This window comes from Martes martes (genome assembly GCF_963455335.1).
Source record: "Martes martes genome assembly, chromosome: 1".
Classification (NCBI taxonomy): Eukaryota; Metazoa; Chordata; class Mammalia; order Carnivora; family Mustelidae; genus Martes; species Martes martes.
This window is the reverse complement of record NC_137888.1, coordinates 143584391-143606295: the sequence shown is the minus strand read 5'-3', so window position 1 is coordinate 143606295 and position 21905 is coordinate 143584391. Positions and strand designations below refer to the sequence as shown.

The 21905-nt window shown below is 37.1% G+C and overlaps 1 protein-coding gene across 1 annotated transcript in view; it reads right to left on the bottom strand.

The window, feature by feature from the left end:
* Nucleotides 1-21905, bottom strand: part of RBMS3 (RNA binding motif single stranded interacting protein 3) — a gene marked incomplete at its 3' end in the record, with an annotated part of 652820 nt that overhangs the window by 45326 nt on the left and 585589 nt on the right. The window contains exons 8-10 of the mRNA XM_080808724.1: nt 19862-19908; nt 7589-7685; nt 5252-5302 (exon numbers count right to left, since the gene is read on the bottom strand). Coding sequence (XP_080664850.1) covers nt 5252-5302; nt 7589-7685; nt 19862-19908 — 195 coding nt within the window. The remainder of the gene's footprint in view (nt 1-5251; nt 5303-7588; nt 7686-19861; nt 19909-21905) is intronic.

The following is a 21905-nucleotide window of genomic DNA, read 5'->3' as shown; positions in this document are numbered from 1 at the left end:
TCATTGTTTAATGGTTATTTTTAGGTTGTTATTAAAAACTTACTGTAGAATTCTGAAGTTACATGAATGTTTTCATTAAACAATGAAAACCAGCATTTTTTTAAATAGTAGTTAAGGTCTAAGAGGCTTCCTATGGAAATGGTTTTGTTCATATTCACTTTATCCCAGTAGTATATTTAAAAGGAGGTGATTTTTTTTTTTTAATTTTGTTCATTTATTTGACAGAGAGAGACAGCAAGAGAGGGAACACAAGCAGGGCGAGTGGGAGAGGGACAAGCAGATTCCCCGCTAAGCAGAGAACCCGGTACAGGGCTCTATCCCAGGACCATGGGATCATGACCTGAGCGGGAGGCAGATGCTTAATGACTGAGTCACCCAGGCACCCCGAAAAGGTGATGTTCTCAAGAAGATGCTCCTCCTAAGGTTATTTTCACTCATTTGAATTCTCTTCCAGTAGAAAGAGCGTAAATGGGTTAGAGTCGATGTCTTTTTGTTTTTGATATGTAGTTAAAAAAAAGATTTGGCCTGTAGATGTATGTTTACCAAGTTAACTCCTTTGATAGCCAAAGCATTTTGACTTTATTACTTTCCTAATGAAACTATGAGATTTGGGATTTTTGTTCAGCTCAAGCGCTGGAGTAAAAGGATTATATCTGAAAACCTTGCTTTCTAAATAGAATTCAAATAATTTTAATATTCTTTCCACATTAGGTGATGTGCTTTTACAGAAAACACACCTATAAATTTGTAGGATACAACCTCTAAAACTGAGCCTTAGGTTTTGTCTGTTTGCTGATAAGGAATGACCAAATCAAATATTCTGGAACTTTCCTGAATAGCCTTGTTGTAGAGCGGGAGTTTATATTTACTCTTTAGCTATAAACTTAAAGGTTATTAATCATAAAAGTCATAATTTAGCCATGCATGGCAACAAACCATCCAATGATTCAATAGGGCATCTTGCATTTCTCAGGCTACTGTAGTTAGATAACCAATTTGTAATTAAGTAAAAATGAAAGCTGACCTTTCTCCTTGAGATAATATAATGCTAACCATATGAAGAACAAAAGATTTATGATTCAAATGAGCCTAAATACAATTTAAGGGAATAGGACGATGCTTCTTCTTGGGAACTATCATCGTTTCACTTTGTCAGCACAGATTTAACAAAATATCCGATGTATTGCAACACAGGAGTTTAAATTGTGCCTTCATATAAAATTCCAATGTAACATGATGCTATGCAGAGTAGATATTTGGTGCAATCCATCATCTATTAAATTTCTGTCAGTGTGATGGGGAATTTCAAAGTACAGTACAGAAGCCTGCACTGAGAAGTTGCAATGAGTAACTGATCGCACTGACAAAGTCAGCATTTTTACTTCCTCACAACACAAAGTGAGTCTAAAGTCGTGAGCTTTCTCTCCCCTGTGTCTGTTCGGGGAACAATGACATAGTGTGAACAGAAATGTTCTTGCTGTCCCGAGTGGGGTCTGACAACTTTCTAGGGGACCCAATAAGGTCCCAGAGTCCGCTAACTGACCGAGAGCTGTTTTCTTGCACAGATACCAGGATGATAGTTATAACGCAGTCAGGGAGGTTTTATCCCCTCTCCCTTAAGAGTAAAAACCCCTCAGGGTGTTTGGGTGGCTCAGTCAGTTAAGTGTAGGACTCTTGATTTCAGTTCAGGTCATGATCTCAGGGTTGTGAGATGGAATGTCCTGTGGGGCTCAGCACTGGGTGTGTAGCCTGCTTAAGATTCTCTCTCTTTCTTCCTCTCCCTCTGCCCCTCCCCACCTTCTCTCCCTCTCTAAAGAAAGAAAAAAAGAAGGAAGGAAGGAAGGAAAGAAAGAAAGAAGCAAAGAAAGAAAGAAGGAAAGAAAGAGTAAGGCCTCTCGGAAAACTTTTTCTAAATCTACAAGAAAGTGTAATACAACACAACTTAGAAAATTAAATCTCTAAAGAAACAAACTTAAATGGCACACGCTAACTTTATGCTCATTCTTTCTGTTCTCTTGTCCCTCGCTTACTTCTTTTCCTTCTTCCCATCATTTCATTTCTCTCTTGCTAATCATTACCTGTCTCCTCCCCCCACCCCCATTTTAACCATTCATCTACCACGGTAAAGACTAGGGGCGCAGTGTTCTAATTTAACACCTTCTGGAAGTCTCTTTGGATACAAGCCTAGTTGACACCTTGGAGTCCTTTGGGTCAAGCCCGAAAGAGAACCTGAAGGGCTTCTGACTCCAGTGCAGGGGTCAGTGTGAATTCACAGTGATGGGGGAGAAACATATTTATACTTGGAGCTTATACATGAGATTTTCTCAAAATGGCGGGAAAGAAAACATGAGAGAGGAGAACAGATGTAAGCAAATCAGAATTATGGGCAATGTATTTGAGATATGTAGATAGTGACACTTGAATTTATTTGTAAAGTAGGTTCCAGTTACTAACATAAGGGAGGTACCCAATAGGCCTTTTTTCCCTGGCTTAGGTATTGAATGGTTTAGTAAGTAAATGAAAAATGTACCAATCTAAGCAGTTTGTCTTATTTATAGCCATAACGATGTCTCCAAAAACTCATTAGCAAAGTAAGTTAAATAAATAATATGAATGTGGTAGAAACAGGTGATTATTGCTTATTCTCAACTTTCTTCTATACCAAGTCTCATTTTCTATAATTGGGCTAATCTCAAGTATAATGTTCAGTGTACTCATATAACTAAATAATAATAATAATAATTTGCTGAGTGCTTGCTATTTGCCAGGCTCAATTTTAGGAGCTTTAATACCTACTTTCCTTTAATGAGCAAAGTGCATAATTATTTAGGCATTAGTCAGCCTACATTACAGAGGAGGAAACTGTGACTCAGAAAGTTTAATTGCCCAGAATTCCATAACAGAGAAAGGTTTCCTATCTCAAAGAGCCTAACCAACTACTCAGGCTATTAATCATCATGTCATTCATTCATTCTTCTCAGACCCAAGTAGTTGTTTTATCTGCTTTAGATTGCTTAAGTATTTTTGTATTTTATCGTTTATTATTTATTTTGTATTTATTAATCATACAGTGATTAATTTAACTCCCATTTTGGTTATTTATGCAATATAGACAACTAGCAAGACTGTTACAGGGAAAAGATTGATGGCACAAACTCTGTTTCCATGACACTGTTTAGCCAATTATTCCATGTTAAAGACAACAAAGTGGTGGGTGGCCCAGGCACTCCTTTTTCCAGGAATCTGCCCCCAGCCACAAATATTATATTTTAAACTGAGTAACCTAGACTCAAACATGATGCACTGTCTAGTCACGAGAAGTGATAAGATATCAGTGAGAAGTAGCCATAGCAAGGAATATCCGAGGTGATAAATTCACACACACACACACACACACACACACACACAGAGCTATTGCTGGAAGAACATGTATGAGAAATAATACACCCAAAAATGGGGCTGAAGCCATGCTGGGATGGAGGACAAGAGGAAGAAAATTTTGCTAATGTCTTGAGTGACAGTTGAATTAAAGACACAAACAAACATCTTCCTTTCTGATCACGGTTCTAGAAATACTGGTAGTATCTTACATATTTTGACATCTGGGAGAATATTTGGATTTTGACAGATGTGCATTCCCTTTGGCCACAATGAGGTGATTCATCACCTCAGGTGTGAGGACTAAGTTAGTATTCGTGCTCTGTAGATGAAGATACTATTTTTTTTATAAGGTGGTTGCTTCCTTCTAGAAAGTCTCCACTTTAGAACTTGGCCGAAATTCCCTTTCCCTGTGTTGGCTCAGACTGTGCTATATATTAGTCTGGAAGTGTATATTGTATTTTATCTTGTGACTTGGATATGAAAGGGTAACCTGGATTCATTGTACGTTGGTATGATTTACAGAACATCGACCAGATGAACTCAGGAAGCCCCCAAGGTGTGTAAATAAGAATAGAGGAATTTGAAAAATATGGTCTAAAGTTCTGTTGTATTAAGCAATATATATTTTAGTTTTTAATTAAAAAACAAACTCAACACATAAGAGCAATGCGGAATGTTCCTTATTAAAAAAAAAAATGGACAAAGCTCAAATATGAAAAGGAAGTGCTATGATCCTTTGACTCCAAGAAATGGATGTCTCTGAATTTAGTTCCGTGGTCTTTAATGTGTACTACCTTATTGATATTAAGCTTCTAAATGGGTTAAAATGTAGTATTGCTCTTTCTTTGTACAACTAATACATTCCATATTAAGAAGGAAAATATCAATAATAATGTATAGCATGTCATACTTTAAAAACTATTTTCACATATGCTCTCAATCCTTCCAATAGTCCCATTAATAGAGTGACCGAAAAGGAAACAAAGGCACAGATGAAAGCATGCCCAGGAAAGTATGCCACAGACCTTGTCACATGACCTTCTGTCTAGTGCTCTACCTCCTACTTCCCATTCTCATAAATATACTGCTATTGAAATCACTCTATCTTATCCTTCTACAGAGCTAGAAAAACCTGGAAGACTTACACAAAGATAAATGGAATAATTAGCCTTCAGTCTAGATTCTAATGAAATATGTAATATTTTCTCTTGGGATTTATATAATAGTTGCCACAAAATGGGAAATATAGCAAGTAGAAAATAGAGTTTGAATATTTTTAGAAGAGATTTTTCCACTTAAGAAGAAGAGAATGGTTCTAATTAGTTAACCTAAAAAAAAGTATCTAGCAACCTTGCTATATATACATATATATCTTCATCTATTAGTATGCAACTATCTTCATGTTTCAAATATATTGCTTTGAGTCAATGCTTGGCCATGATACTAAAAATTGCCCCCAGAGCACATCAGACTGCATCCAAAGAGAACAGAGCATAACAGGAGAAGTAGAACAGGAAGACTTTCCCCCTATAAATGGATTTAATTGTCCAGAGTTCAGAATTCCTGCCTGAAGTAGAAATTTCCCATTCATAACAAATGGTAGACATCAGCTTAGGAGATTGACTGCTACTTCCTCCAAGGTTTGTTCTCTCTCTGTCTCATTTCTCATCTCTCTCTCTTTCTAATTCTGCCATCTATCTATTATACATGCTTTTGTAGAATTTCAGGAACAGCTTTTCATCTGGAAAATATGGCTGCCTGAAAGAGGTATGGAATATAACAAAAGCTTTACCCCAAAGCTTCTATGCATTACAAAAGCTTGCACTTGGATAATAGAAATATTTAGCCTCAGGTGACTGAGAACACTTACTGTTGGTTGCATAACGTATGGCGGATGAGGCATCCATGAAGTACTCTGGACCTATGCATCAAACAGCATTTATTAGCACAAAGCAATCACAGAGAGAACTTGGTTCTTGCGTTCAGTGGAGTCACACTAGGTCATAAGAAAGTGGAGTCCATCTGACTACAGCTAATTCGTGCTCAGAGCTAAGGATAGAAAGGAAGTTCTCGGACCTGATTAATTTGGTCCCCAAAACACGGTAAAATGTAAAGCAAATTCCTATATCACCAGTGCTGGCTGCAGTGCCCGCATGGACCCGGGTGGGTCTTGGAGCATAATCTGAGCTTGGTGTCAGAGGCTAGAGTCTTAGGAAGCCTCAGGGACCTCCTACTTAGAGGTCAACTCCCAGGGATAGATGTAAGTTATGAAGAGTTGACAGCTGAGACTTCCTCTTTTTCTGTCATTTGTTCTAATTTCAAATTCTCAAGTGATCCCATCTTGGAAATAAGTCCAAGTGGTAAAAGGTGGGGAAGAACTAAAGAGATCAGTCAGAAATTCGGGGGAATGATTTGGGTTAAACCCAAGTTAAGCAAGCTTGTGATTTTTTTTCTTTCATGGTAATTGGTATGGCAAATAAAAATGAGAATTTGAGCCAACCAACTGTTCAGAAATGTGCCTTGTCAGCCAAATGAGAAAGTCAGCTTGTAAGGGCTGATTGTCACATAGAGAACCCTGAACACTTTATTTTCAATACGCTCACACTAACAAAATAGCCAATGCACTTTAGGTTAAAAAAAAAAAAAAAAAAAAGGAAAAAGAAAAAAGAAAGTGGTGAAAGGCGAGAATCAACAACAGAGGAAATTGCTCTGATTCTTTTTTGGAGAAAAAGGAGCTAGAGTTAAGTTCCACTTATGAGCCCTCCCAAGTGAAATCACTTTTCTGTGGATATGTTATTCATGTCACCAAAGTTCTCTACACTGGGGCTCATTGGGTGGTCTTGGCTGAAACACAGGCCAAGATTTTTTTTTTTTAATGGGTAAAAAAAAAAAAAAAAAACCACACAAAAAACCACAAAAACACACATTACAACCAGGCAGGCCTGCGGGAAGAACAAAAACGGAACAGCACCTGCACGTAGCCTCATGGGTCCCAAGAAAAGGCAATTAAGAAATCATCCACTCTGAGACCCTCAAATGCAATTCACATGAAAGTCTATTCCATTTATCCACCAACATGTGTCAAGAATCTAAGTGCCGAAAAAGAATGAAAATGATCTGCTTCAGGGGGAATCAGTTAGGAAAAAATGTATATAGTCTCAAGTTGGATGCTCTGACAGTTGGGACATCCTGAAATGAAGTATGTAATGGTTGAATAAGGTGAAACTTCACTGAATTAGTAGCAGTCAGCGACATTACAGTTTTACCCATCGTAAAACATCCACCCCCACCATCTGCAAAATACAGAGAAACTCATGCAAGCACGCACATACACTCTCTCACTCTTTCTCTCTCCAAAGTTTTGAAAAGTGACACGAGGAACCCTCTACATGTAGCATCTATAGGCACTGTCTAATTAGAATTAGAAGAATTGTCTGAAGAACAATATGAGGTGAAGAGAAGCAGGGAGCAATAGCACATTCGATAACTCAAAGGAATAAGACGAGGAGTATTTTTTTGAGGGAGAAGTATGACTACGTTAAATCCACCTGTGTACTTAGAATTAACTGGCTACAACATCTGCTTTAGGACACACAGTGAGTCTTGGCTTTTTTGTTTTGTTTTGTTTTGTTTTTCAGCATGTGGAACCCGTGAGGTCTTTTCTGACCTCTTCGGGACTGAGAATGAAGTAAGAGCAGGAAGTAGGAATAATGTTTTACCACTTTGAGAGTCCTCCCTAATTCTTGGGGAAAATGATTTAACATCTGTCCATGTAGCTTTGCATGGACACACAGGACAACTGTGACAAAATGAGATGACAACGATAAGATATCTTGGAGTGAGTGAGGGGAATGCCAGATGTGTGCTTGTAGAGAAGACACAGTAGGGAACGTGACAATCCAAATCACTGACAACCAACAAAGTAAGTTCTCAGTGGCGAGGAGGCTGCACTAATGCTGGCTGGAAAGGAACATAATCATAAAAACTCAGCAGGAAGAATGAAGAGCACGGTGGACTTTCGTATTCTGTGAAATAGATGCAAACAAGGCCTTCAAAGTGTGGGCTAGAACTTGAGTATTATTTAATTAAGATGTGACTAATGTGTTTGAGGACAATTAAAAAAAAATCTACTGTGTCCCTTTTGCCTTGATATCATCTATTATTGGCCAGAAAGACCTCTCCTCAGGTGCAGGTAAATCGGACATACCTGGTATGTGGAGACAGGGGAAGCAGCAATGAATGGCGTGATAGATGTCTGTGGAATCATGCGGTTGGTTGCAATACTGTACGGTGAAGAATAAAATCTGCAAACAGAAAACAAAAAAAGAAGATTCATGAAGCTGCTGCATGCCTCACTTCGAATCAAATGCTACCAAGCACCTCTGGGAAAGACAGAGTTTCACCCTCGTGTTTTTCCACCAACTGTGAACAGGAACATCCACGAGATTTATAGCATTTGATGCCACTAAGAGAAATAAATCGTTCTGAACAAAATGACAACTTTGAGTCATCTTATAAAATTGGCTGCACAGAATCTCTTATGTCAGATGAGTGTAATAGTATGTTTAACCAACAGGGGGAGAAAAGCCATGGGCATTATTTTTTGTCGTTGTTTGTCTGTCTGTCTTTCTTTCTTTCTTTCTTTCTCTCTTTCTTTCTTTTCTTTTCTTTTCTTTTTTTTTTTTTTAAGGCAATATTAAAGCTCTTTGAGGGAAAGGCAAAATGATAGCAACAAGCTTTATAAAGGTGGCCGATGTTATGTGTACACAAATTGCATTTGCCTCGTCATTCAAGAGAATAGGGTCACCCCCCAGAGAGTTCTATATAATTTGTGCTAGGCAGAAGTCCGTGGACTCATGTGGAAACTAAGCTAAATATTTTCTCCCTGAAAAGAGAAGAAAGTAGACAATTTGTGATTTGTGTCTAGCTGAGGATAGGAATATTTTCTGGATTCAATCAGGGAGATATTGGAGCTCTGTGATATACTCCCGTAGACGCTGAAAAGCACTGAGATTTTGAGTCTTTCAGGGCCCTTCATCGAACAATTATAAAATGATAGTGGGCAAGATTAGGGTTTCACAAATCAGGTCTTTCTACAGATCTTTCAAAGGGCAGCTTCTTGGTACTTAAATCAGTGACACAGCCATCTCTGCTCAAACGTTACCTTATAGAGTTTACACATTACCTAACGCTCAAATTCGTCAGCAGATTTTCAAATCATGTTTCTTCCTTCCTGTCTCACTGGTAAGTGAAAGGCCAGAGTGGCCAGCCAGAGAATGGAAAAAAAAACCAGGACACTTTTGATGGATTACTTCACTGATGTGAGGATAGATTAGGAAAATGGGTTTCAGTGGCAACAAAATCATTATTTCACTTTGCTGTACTCTTAGCAAAAATCAACTGCTACTTTTGATTTTTTTTTTTTTTAATAGCATCACTGAGGTTGGAATTTCGGGGCCAAAAACTTCACTCCTCAGAGGTCACTGATATTTTGAATAGAGACTCTCATGGATTACCCTTCTAAAGAAGCTTCTACAAGACTCCCCTTGAATGTAGGAGTTCTAGATTTCAAGATTTCCAGGATTTAATGAGCAAATTCTTTAACCTTAGAGTCTGTAAAAATCTTCAAGCAAGGATTGGGAGACTATAGTCTTAAATTTACTTTATCTAGCTCTCAACAAGGATTATGAGGTCACACACTTTTGGTTAAAAAAAATTGCAGCTGCAAAAGTTGCTCTGTTACACATTACATCGTTACTATCCATACTTATCAGACCTCTAAGTTTATAGCTGTGCAATTAAAAAAATGATACTGACTGCATACATATTACAATGGCAAAAGAAAGAAAGAAAGAAAGAAAGAAAGAAAGAAAGAAAGAAAGAAAGAAAGAAAGAAAGAAAAGAGACAGTCCTAGTGTTGCCAAGGATTCAGAAAAAGTGGGCTTCTCATTTGTGGCTAGTGGAAATGCAGAATGGTATAGTCATTTTGGAAAACAGGTTGCCAGTTCCTTATGAAGTTAAACACACACATACCGTATAACTCAACAATCCCAGTGGTAGATATGAACTCAAGATAGATGAAGAAACCTTATGTTTACACAAAAACCTTAAAGCAAATATTTATAGCAGCTTTATTGATTGGACTTGCCAAAATGGGGAAACAAGCCAAGCATCCTTCAACTAAATTGATAAACAAACTGTGGTACATCTGTTCAGTAGAACACTACTACGCCATAAGGAAAGAACTACCAATACATTCAACAGGATGAAACTTCAGTGAATTACACTAAATGAAGTAAGTCAGGCTCGAAAGACTCTATGTTTTATAATTCCACTTACATCACAACATGAAAAATGTGAAACTATAAAGAAAGAAACTATATAGATCAGTGGAAGTCCAAGGCTGAGCTTGGGGGATGGAACCAACTAAAGATGCATGAGGGAATTTGGGGAAGTGATATAACTCTTCTGTCTTGATTGTCTGGTGGTTCTATGACTGTGTGCTTGTCCGAACTCATAGACTTGTACACTATAAAGAGTGAATATATGCTCTCTGTAGTTTCTACCTAATAAACCTGGCTTCCAAACAAAATCAATTACTGTGTAAGCGAACATCCACCCTTTCACTTAAAAATACATATATATTTAGATCATTTACTATTCGTACCAAAGATGGGTAAGACTCTCAAACATTATGTAGACTCTCTGCTGAGCCACTTAAATTGTATCTTATCTGTACATTAATCAAGCTAAAATCTCCCAATGGCTCTTCATTGAAATGAAAACAAAATTTGCATTTCTGGTATTGGTTAGCACAAACAGGCTACCGCCTACCTCTCTAGTATTTTCTCCTACCCCTCCAAATCAGCCAGCTAGGCTCCAGCCACATTGACCTTCTGTCACGTGATTCTGTCATTCTCACTTCTGTCTTGTGCCACTAAACTTATAATTCTCTCTACCTGCAGTGCTTATTTCCACAAATCTCCCTAAGGCTACCTCTTTCTCATTATTGGTCTCACATCTCCTTTCTTCAGAGAGGTCTGTAGCTAAAGTAGCAACCACTATCTCCATCACCTTTGCTCTCTGTTCCTCTCCCGTGATTTTTTTTTTCCCATCACTCTTACCACCATCTAAAGTAGTGATTTTTAAAACTTTCTTTATGTATGTTATAGACCGAATGTTCATGTTCCTCCAAAATGCACATGTTGAAGTCCTTTCAATGTGTCTATATTTGGAGATGGAACCTCTCTGGAAGAAACTGATGAGGTCAACAGGGTGGGGCCCTGATCTGATGGGATTAGTGTCCTTATAAGAAGGGACACTAGAGAACTTGCTCTCTGAAAGGCTGGGTGAGGACATAGTGAGATGGCAATCATCTACCAGCCAGGAAGAGAGTCTTCACCAGAAACTGAGTTAGCCAGTCCTTGATCTTAGACTTCGAGCCTCCAGAACTGTGAGAAACATAATTTTTATTGTTTAAAACCACCTAAAAAATGCTGTTTTGTTGTGGTGGTGGAGCTGACTAATACAAGATACTACTGACTACCTTTTCTCTCTGGATGCCAGTTTTGACAAAGTTGAGGACATACTGGCCTTGTTGCCTAAAACAGAGCCTAGGACATAATAAATACTTAAGAACCATAGGTCGAATGGATGAATGAATGCAAAGAAGCTTAAGGAAATAAGTAGTGATTTCAGTATAGGATGGCCAATGCCAAGATGACGGGAGCATAGAAGACAGGTTCCTGAACCAGTAGAAAGCTGATGGGTGAGAACCCAGAGAGGCCAACATTACATGTTAGTAAATGTTCAGTGGAAGCTTAATCAATACTTGCTTTCTAAGCAGGCGAAAGTATTAGCAACTAGGGAAGAGTCCTTTTCTACGAAAATCATGATTTGCACTTAAAAATCCCCTTTAGATCTTAGCCTTGACAGATCTTATTTATGAAGAAGTGAACAAAAAGACTTACTTGGGGCTCATAATGACCCCATTCCACCCATGGCCATTCCATAATCACCCCACAGGCTTTCTTATTCACCATGCTCTGGTTCAACTTCTGTTAGAGAAATCCAGTTTCAGCCTCTCCCACCAATGGAGTGAATCATGACTCTCACTTGAGCATGGCTGGTTTATTTTGTAAAATGTAGCTACTGAAGTATTAAAAGTGAAGGCAATGAGGATTGGATTGACAGGCAGAGTTTACAGGGAATTTTATGGGGAAAACAGGGAGAAGAAACATAAAGAAACCAGCCAACTAAACTGATACTTAAAGGGAACCCTTGAGAGAAAATTTAATGCATTTTTTATATGCTCTAATCCTATACAGCACACAAGAATGATATTTCTTCTTTGCCAGCAAGTTCCAAAACTGCCACTCAAGTCAGAGAGTTATTTAGAATGGAAAATGTACTGGGAAGAAGAGACTCTTCTAATTCTGATATTCTGAAATAAGCTCTTCCCAAGTTCAAACATAAACTGGATGAATTTACAGGAAACCCTCCTTAAACCATGAAAAGAAAAATTGCTTTTGCATCCCAGACTTAGAGGTACCATATCTAAAGAAAATGTATCAGGCCAGGCTCTATAAGAGAGAACTGTAGAATGAGTTTCCCAATCTTTCCACTCCTCAGTCCCTGCCATGTAACTGTTAGGGTTTAAAAACACTCCCACATGGCCATGATGTTAAAAAAAGGAGAGACCATCCAAATGGATGCTTTAGGCATAGGCATTATTGGGGAACAGGAAAGATAAAATTGAAACATTTTAGCCATAATAACAAAGCTAAGGTAATTCTAGATATGTGACTTTATGTTTTTATATCATAATATATGCATTATGCCTTAAAAATGCTTTTATAGAAAACTGGGAATGAATTCTTAAATCATTTTCCTGGGAATAGTTTACTCTTTTAAGACACACACACACACACACACACACACACACACACACACACAGGTTTTTTTTGCTAAAATTCACATAACATTTGTGTATGTGTATGATAAGCATTTCTTTTATACTCTCTGTCCAGTAGTCCTAAACTAGAAGCAATTTTGTTCGTTGGAGAACATTTGGTGTCAGGATCTGGAGATATTTTTGGTTGTCACAACTGTGTGGGTGGGCGTGGATAGAGGTCTGAGATTTTGCTAAACATTCTACAATGCAAAGGACAGCTCCCATACAAAAAATGATGTGGTCCAAAAGGTAGTTTTGAGGATGAGAAAACTTGCCTTAGGAATATGAACTAGTTGCTGCTGGAGAGATTTCATTGGAACAAAATACCAAATGCTACAGTGGCTAAGAGAGTTAACTAAGCATGATCTATCTATAGAATTCTAAGCTGGCCTTTGAAAAAGTTATTATTTTTAAGAAATGCAAAGAGTTACTTGGTTCTCTGGCACCTAAAGCAAGTGGACTCCAGAAGTTCAGAATATGCAAGTTGAGGCCACTCATAGGACATGATTTTGCCTGCGGGAAATTCATCTTCAGGGGATTTGGCCATCAGTAGTAATATGGTGAAATCTTATTTCACTGACAATAAAAATAACATGAATATATCAATAACCGCAGGGTAAAAATGTTTTTTTTTTGCTGAAGAAAACCACACAAAATCCTATTTTCACACTGAAATCAACAGCACTGGCTCGTGTTTCATGTCCACAGGCAATATTGTTAGAGTCAGAACCACGAACACCATCCTCAGGGTAACACTATAGCATAAGATTAATAAGTTACTGGTCGTTTTTTATTGTAATACCACTGTATCCTTCGCATTAGATTCCTTTCCTAGTGTAATAAGATAAGGTTTCTGTATCACTTAATATCAAGTGCCCATATACAACAGCTGGTAAACCAGTGCTATAGAAAACATTTTTTTCATGTCGCTCCCAAGAAAATGCATTTTATTCAAATAAAACAATCCAAGAGGCTTTTACACAGCAGCTCTTGCTGAAAAGGACACTGGAAAGATGAGATTTTGAATATGGGGAGTGATTATTTCCCACCTCCCACACTCATATTTGAAAGTGATGGAATTTCATATTGGACTGCTAAAAAAGCAATAGGGGAATTGTAATAACAAACTGTAGACTTACGCCAGACAGTCTGAAAGAAGAAGAGGCATTTTTATTCTTGTAAGTTAGCCTAGAGTAAAAAGTACTAAGGTGTCATTTTTCCATTGTGATCCAGACACTTCTTCACTATAAACTTCAAGGCCTTAGATCGATGTGACATTGAACTAATTTTTTTGAAAACAATAATTTGGATAGATTCAGGCAGACAACAGAACTGACATTTTCTACCATCTAAGTTCAAACAGGCTAGATTCCCCATGGTTGGTAGTTATAAATGCTTGTTCTTCGTTAGCTAAAGTTGAGCTCAATTTGGGAGTATTTATTTCAATTTAATGTTGCTGTATTAATGCAGAGGTTATGGAATTCAGAACATATTTAACTCTTGACACAATTTAAGTTACTAGCCACAACCCAGCCACATACTCAGATAGCCCTGGGGCTTACTACACTTATGGGAAACCAAAGGGTCATAAAATATGTTCTTTAGCTATGATGTGGGTCATCTCTAAGAGGAAATGTTCATGCCAGTGTTCTATCAAGAAGCCTTCCGAATCCCTCATTAGAACACAAATGCTTCTTTTTTGTGGTCCTATGATATTAATTTTCTTTACTTTTCTTTTCAAAAAGAATATAAAAACATAAACAGTGAAAAATAAGTCTCCCTTTCTTCCCTACTTTGCAGTACTTGGTTGGCCCTCCTCAGAGAACTACTGTCATCATTTCTTTTGTATTCTTTCAGGAAGATTTTATACAAATAAAAGTTAATATATACATAGATCTCATAGTACTTTGTGTTTCTACCACAATATTATTTGTACTGTATCTCATATTGGAATTGTGTGCATGTTCATTGTCTCCAATACAATATAAAAATTTTCCTTTTCAAATATAAAAATTTTCCTTTTCAAATATGCATCACCAAAATGATTTTAAACAGTGCAACAGACAGATATTCAAAAAAAAAATGTTGAATTGAACTCAGTGAGCATTAAGCAATGTTTAAGAATATTAACTGGATTAGAGTGAGTTACAACTGTATCTTTGGATACTGATTATTCTATGCAAAATGAGACCAGTTTCTTTCCTGGAGCAATAAACATGTCTCACTCTGTTAGCTTACTGCTGCCTGCCTGAGTTAGGGTGTCTGCTAAATCGAATACAGCAACATAAATAGGGAGTAGCATACTCTATTCTGAACATTCATGTTAGATCCCTTAATATGTTGAGTAAGTTTTCTAAATCACCTTCCACACCTCCAAGATGCACGTGTTAATGTTAAGCCAACAGACAGTATGTTGAGAAAATATTTGTGGTTATCTCGATATCTTACAGGCTTAGAAATTATTGTTCTAGTATCCCCTATTCATAAAATGTTACCATACAAGACCATAAAACCAAACATGAACAACATATTTTTAAAATCATCTCTATGAAGTAGTGTCAAATGAGTAAGATTAATTCACTGCAATCTTCCTATTCTTTCTTTTTCATTATATAAAATTTCTATCTTCTTGTTATCAACAATACAATGGACAGTCTGAGTCTTCTAAAACTCCATTCTTAACTCAAGATGTGATAAATTCGTGGGCAATTCGGATACTTTGGGTGAAAATGGAGGCCATATACTTAAAGAGAAACAGATTAAAGTGTTACATGGGGACAGAGTAAATTGATGCTGCGAAAAGGAATGGTTTCTTTAATGGCAATTTGTTGGGGCCAAGAAGATATCATTGGTTACATTTCCTATTTCTTCTTTAACATTTACGATACTGGGTTAAACAATCTATAAAGATGAATAAAGCATGAAACCTGCCTTCACTGAGTTAATAGCCCAGCAGGGAAATAAACATGGTGTCAACAACTACATGGTAAATAGACTGTCAAATGTATCATGGTACCTTGAACTATAGTGCAACAATAACATCAATACTTACACTGACAGTTACATTGTACCATACAGAGTTCCTTTAATCCTTACAAAGTCTTACTATCATCTCCACTTCACAGAGGAGCAAACTAAAGCACAAACAACTGGCCCATGTCTGGTGAATAACAGAATTTGGATGTGCATATTGGCAGGCTGATCCATACTGTTTCTCTTCTGACTGGTTGTGTAATTAGCTTCTGCCTAGAATCACTTGATTGTGTCCTTTAAAGGACAGCAGTATTTTTAAAAATGATGGAAAGAAGGAAAGAGAGAGAGAAGGAAGAAAATTACCATTCCCTCTAGGCAGAGAATTCCATGAGCAACAAGACACAAAAATGTAAAGTAGCATGGAATGTTCCGAGAAGTTTCATATGATTTTCAGGAACCAAGTTATGGGGTGTTACTATTATACATATCAAGACATATATATGTATATGTATATGTTTATGTACATGTATATGTGTATATATATATATATAACACATATATATTATATATTATAGTATTATTATTGTGTGTGTGTGTGCGCGTGCACATGCACACCATTCTTGGAAGTTTGAGTTTTGTTCTATAGTTAGGAAAGTCTACCTAATACTTTAAACCAGACAGGGAGGGAGATGATTACTGGATTACATTTTAATTAATTAATTAATATATATATTTATTTTATATATGAATATGCATTTATATATTATTTAGATATATATTAAGTCTAATAATAATATAAATAAATGTAATAAATTTATACATTTATATATAAAATTATATATATGTATATATACACACACATTAAAAACACTATGTGAAAATGTTTTGTAGGAAAGCTATATTAGACACAGATAAAAGGTTAGTACAGGTAGGAAAGGAGACTGAGTGAACTCAACCAGTGGCAAGGAGCAAGAGCTGGGGTGAAGATATAGTTCAAAGATGGACTGAATAAGTTTTAATGACCAATTTTATCAAGAATGTTGTAAAAGAGAGAACCCAGAGAACTGGAATTTATGGCCTAAATGGCTTTAGAGTGAATTATTGGGGAAAAAAGGAAGCAAATTTCATGTTTGGTTTTCATTTAAATTTCATTTAAATTTGTTTGGTTTGTATTAGGAAATGCTGATGAAGTTAATGATCTCAATTTGGGACAGAAAAGGTATCTAAGAGCAATACCTAATAAGCTGTTAGAAACACAGGTAATAAAATAACCTGCCAACCAAAGAATAATTATTGTGCCCTGCATCTACTTATGAATTCCAAGTGTCAGCTTGGGAATCTTCAGGTTCCAAAAGCAAGAGGAATGGATGAGATCAACCAAGAAAAAGACAAAACCCTAAGAAAGATTACTATAAGTGGGGAAAAGAGGAGGAATAAGAAGAGACCAAGTGAGTAGGAAGAGCCCAGAGCCAGGAGGATCAGCAGGGAATGGAACTGTGGGATCCAAGAGATAAGAAATTTCCAAAAAGGTATAAATGGTAACAACGACAATTCGAACGAGGCAAGACATCAAATGGCCTGAGAACTAAAAGGGTATCCGTTATAATGGATACATTTGGAGATCACTGGGAACATCAGCAAAGGAAATTCCAGTCAAGTCTGAGACCAGACTTCATAATTTAGTAAGCATAAGTAGAAAATAGTATGGGAAGACTGTGTAAAGACAACTGAAGTTGTTTAGCAGTGAAAAGAAGGCTAAAATAGTGTGGTCACTAGAAGTGATGTCCTAGGTATGAAAATTGTTTTGCTTCTACCCTCTTGACTGGTGGAAAAGGCTTCAGCATTTCTACAGGCTGAAAGGAATATTCAGCGGACAAGAAGATATTGAAGAGAGGGACTGGCCGATGGCATACAGTTCTTTATCTACGAGAGTAGATCAGATGATAGGATTCACAAGACGGGTATCCTCAGCATCTTAACAAAAATGTGTTTCATGAGGGAACTATTCATTGTTGTAAATGTTTAAGGGGGCAGTGAAAAGGGTGAACCATTTTTGCAACTCTTCAAATAGTTCCAAGGATAGAGTGTAACACTGTTGCTATAAGGTACAGATAAAGATATGTCATAGAGAGGCTGATTGAAAGTGCACAGATGCATAAGAGACTCTTAATCTCACAAAACAAACTGAGGGTTGCCGAGGAGGGGAGTAGGGAGAGGGTGGTTGGGTTATGGACATCGGGAAGGGTATGTGCTATGGTGAGTGCTGTGAAGTGTGTAAACCTGGCGATTCACAGACCTGTACCCATAGGGCTAATAATACATTATATGTCAATGAAAAAATTTAAAAAATTAAAAAAAAATAAGTAAAGTGCACAGATGGACCTGCAGCCAATCTCAATGTGGTAAATGGGCAGTGAGTTGAAATGTGAGGTGAGGGCCTGCAGAAGGGAGAGATGTTCCCTGTGTTCTGTGCAGTCCTCACAGCCTCGAACACAGCATTAACCCAAAGCCCCCTTTTGGTGGTTCAGATTAGGAACAGAAATCCCTTTTTACGTCTGTGATAAATCAGGATAAACAGTTGGAAAAGTATGTCTTTCAAGAAGACAGTCAGATTTTAAATGCATCAGAAAGACGATTGCCTAAAACAATGCATAAGAAAGCATCATTCTCTCATTGTAGTCCAGGCCTAGGTCACTGCTGCATTTCTAATCCTTCACATAGAGCAATGGATAAGAAGGAATTTATAATAGATATATAGATAAATATTACAGATGGATATATACATACATACAGGTTATGCAAAATATTAGTACTTATTGAAGCTGGTTAGTGAACACATGATACTCATTCAATTATTATTTCTATTTTCCATTTATGTATATACATTTCCAATTGCACCTACATGTATATTTCATGTATTTGATTCTGCTCCCAAACACCTTAAGTTACAAAAATAAAGTACTTGGTACATAGTATGTGTTCAATACATCTATTCTCTTCCATTATAACACCTATTTTCTGTCACCATCACTTAGCATATAATGCCTTATTTCATATCTTTTGAGTTAGTTATTTTATTTCCCCAGCTATACAATGTGATTCTTGAGGACTTTCTTCTCCATTTCTTTCCTTCTTTTTACCCACCAAGTTTATAGTGCCTTATTGGAAATAAGAACATGCTTACTGCATAAATCCCTAATTTTTGCTCCTGGAGAGAAGTTTTGATCAACAAGGGAGAAAGGACTAGACTCCATCCCTAGCTTACCACCCATGTTTACTCTTTTATGGAAGGGTAGACTCTGAGTTCCTTGAAGGCAAAGATCTTGTCTCATATAAGATTTTTTAAATCTATAAAGCATAGCAAAGTGCTTGGCAGACTCATTGGATGTTTTCTGAATGAATGAATAAATCACTTACTAAATGAGTAACTTAATTAAGAATAGGAAATATTTAAATATTTCCACTATCTCACAGATTTTCATTAAAGGCAGCTGACCAAATAGAAAATAGAGTTTGCATCTTTTTATCATTCTACATTGATCTTAAATGAGGTCTTCATTTTGATTGATTCTTTAATGAGACTGTAAGACAGAAAACTGAAAGCCATGGAGAAATCCAAGACGGAAGGCTGTGAAAATAAAATAAGCAACCAATCAAAGAATAAAGAATAATTACTGTCAATTGCAGGACAGTCAAAGCAAAGAGAAGGGATTGAAACTGAGAAGAAAATTTCAACTCAAGATACTCAGAATCACAGAATTTTTGAGAGTTCAGGTCATGTAGTTTGTCTCAAGGAAGAATCCTAAGCTATGTGATTTATTCTAAGTAAGAGGTTATACATTTCCAGATGCTTATTAAAATGAGGAGTAATGGGTGTCTGTGTGGTTTGGTTAGTTAAATGTCTGACTCTTGATTTCGGCTCAGGTCATGATCTTGTGAAACTGAGCCCTACATTGGGCTCCGTGGTGGGCATGGGGTCTGCTTAACATTCTCTACCCCTTTCTCCCTTTCCCTCTCTCGCCCAAAACATAAATAAATAAATCAATGAAATAAATACATAAAATAAAGAGGGGAGACACAATCACCAAGTTTCTAACTTGGCTCTGTCCATTGTCTTCCCCTAATATCCAGAAGAAAACACAAATGAATTATTTCTGTTTAAATGAACTGGAAAAACACTAAAATCATTGGAATTCTAGAGTTATCAGTAGGGTAATACTCTTATCCCAGAGACATACAGGTACACCTTCCAGTTTAGCTCCATCTGTACTCCCTCTTTACATTCCTTATTCTTTCTAAGGGAGAGAGAAAAAGAGTGTGAGGGAGGGACATATAATGTGGGTAGAGACCATGCGGGAACAGAGGACATGGAAGATGTTAGGAAGTCAGAGTCACACATGAGAAGAAAAAATTATGATGATGAGAAATGTTGGGTTTAAAGTTTCTGTTTGAAGATTTAAAACAAAAGAATGTTTTGAACATTTTTCTTCAGTACTGATTCCAGAGATCAAAGATACCTTAACAATTAAAATAGAGAAAATGTTGTCTACTTACCCATTCTGTATGGCGGCTGTGGGGTCATAGGTCAGAGCCATGCCAGCCTGTATACAGGAAGGAAAGAGGAGAAAACAAATCTTAACACTTTTATCTTGGTGCCCAAAACATTCAGTACACACAAATATTTTTATCTTACTTTCCATGATTTAAGTTTATTGTATCCTATACATTTTTCTACCCTTACTGCCAAGACTAGCATTTTTACAACTCACACATCAGAATCCACCAGTGAGTTAGGAGTTTGTATTATAAATCCAGACAAACCAAAGAACAATGCAGTTTGGATGATTTCCATTTCTACTTCATAAACCATCCGCTGTCTAATCTGGTATCCTTATAATTTCTCACTATTGTCAAGAGTACCTATTATATGTCTCATGGCTGAAAAAAAAAGCAAGAATAAATCCTGTGGTCAGGATAAAAATAAAAGCTACTCAAAATGCATTCGACCTTTCAGAAGAAAATGTTAAGAAACATTTATTTTAAAATAGATGGTATGCCTCGGGGTGTGTAGGTAATGAGTCACAGAGTGCTTGTCCAATATATTGCTAGTACCTGTCCTACTAAGAGTGGTAGAAAGGCAAGGTCATTTACATAAAATGGAAATTCTAGGCCTTGTGGCTAATAAGGAGGTGGGTTTGTTCTGTTTCTAAGAATAAAATCACCTTTGAAAAACTAAACTTCTATAATAGGCATAGTTTCAGAAAAGAATAATAAACTTCATGACTATTATTCACAGTCTACCTCTTTCCTTCATACACATCATCACATTTGATCCTCACAACAACCCTATGAAGTAGGCAGGAGAAACAGTTCCTCCATTTTAAAGATGAAGACACTGAAGCTTGGAAAGGTCAAATGACTTGCTCAAGGTCACACATTTGGAGGCAGAATCAGATTCCAGCCCGGGTCTTCTGAGGCTCCCTCCCACCACCTATGACACCGACCAAAGGTCTTCATGAGTCCTGATGATCATCTCCAGCAATGTGGGAGAACTTTCTCTGTGGGTATATGGGCATACCACCTTTTGTTTCCAACACTGTCAGTCTGGTTACTGCTTTTGAATAGAAACAGAATGTAGAGTGAAACACAAAACTGACTTGGTCGTCGTCAGGTTAGACATTTTCCTTTCTTTTTTGAAATTTAAAAGTGAATGAGACTGATGTCAATTTCCCAGCCTTGATAGCGTACTACAATTACATTAAGATATAACAATGGAAAGAAATGGGGCGAAGGGTACACAGGGTCTCCTTGTACCTTTCTCTTCCAACTTCCCATGAATCTATAATTATTTCAAAAGAAGAAGAAAAAAAAATGAATTAACTTTGAGGACTTCTGTGGAAGAAAGAAAGATCATGAAAAACTTTGAAGAAAAGAAAAAGGAGCTTGTGCGTTTTGAGTTTCAGTTTAGGTGAAGGTAGTTTTCCTGTTGGGCTCATTGAATTACTCAGATTTCACACATAACTGAAATGGAAATTCTCAGGCTTTCCAAAATAGGGCCTGAAGTCCAGTATGCCCTGCTATATTCAAGCTTTGATCAGACACATTATTTTTCCCAAACAATTTTAAAATTGTTATTAAGATTGGTATGAAGAATGAGTGTGGAGAGCCATATATGCATAGAATTGGCATACAGGGAACACACATAAATTGAAAAGGAGTTTGGCAAGCAAAGTTGAGATGACTGGTAGAAGTTAACAGAGGTGCACTGAGAGCACATGTTTCATGATAACTGCATCTCACTCATGTTAAGGAAATATGCAACTGATAATACGACAAGCTGGGGGGACTAGAAAATGAGAAGCAAAAGCAGTGGTGCCAAAACACAAAGAGACCCTGGGGTGCCTGGCTGGGTCAGTTGGTTAAACGTCCAGCTCTTAATTTCAGCTCAGGTCGTGATCTCAGTGATGTGAGATGGAGTCCCACGCTCAGCAGGGAGTCTGCTTGAGATTCTTTCTCCCTCTCCCTCTGCTCCTTCCACTTGTGCTCTCTCACTCTCAAATAAACAAATCCTTTAAACACACACACACACACACACACA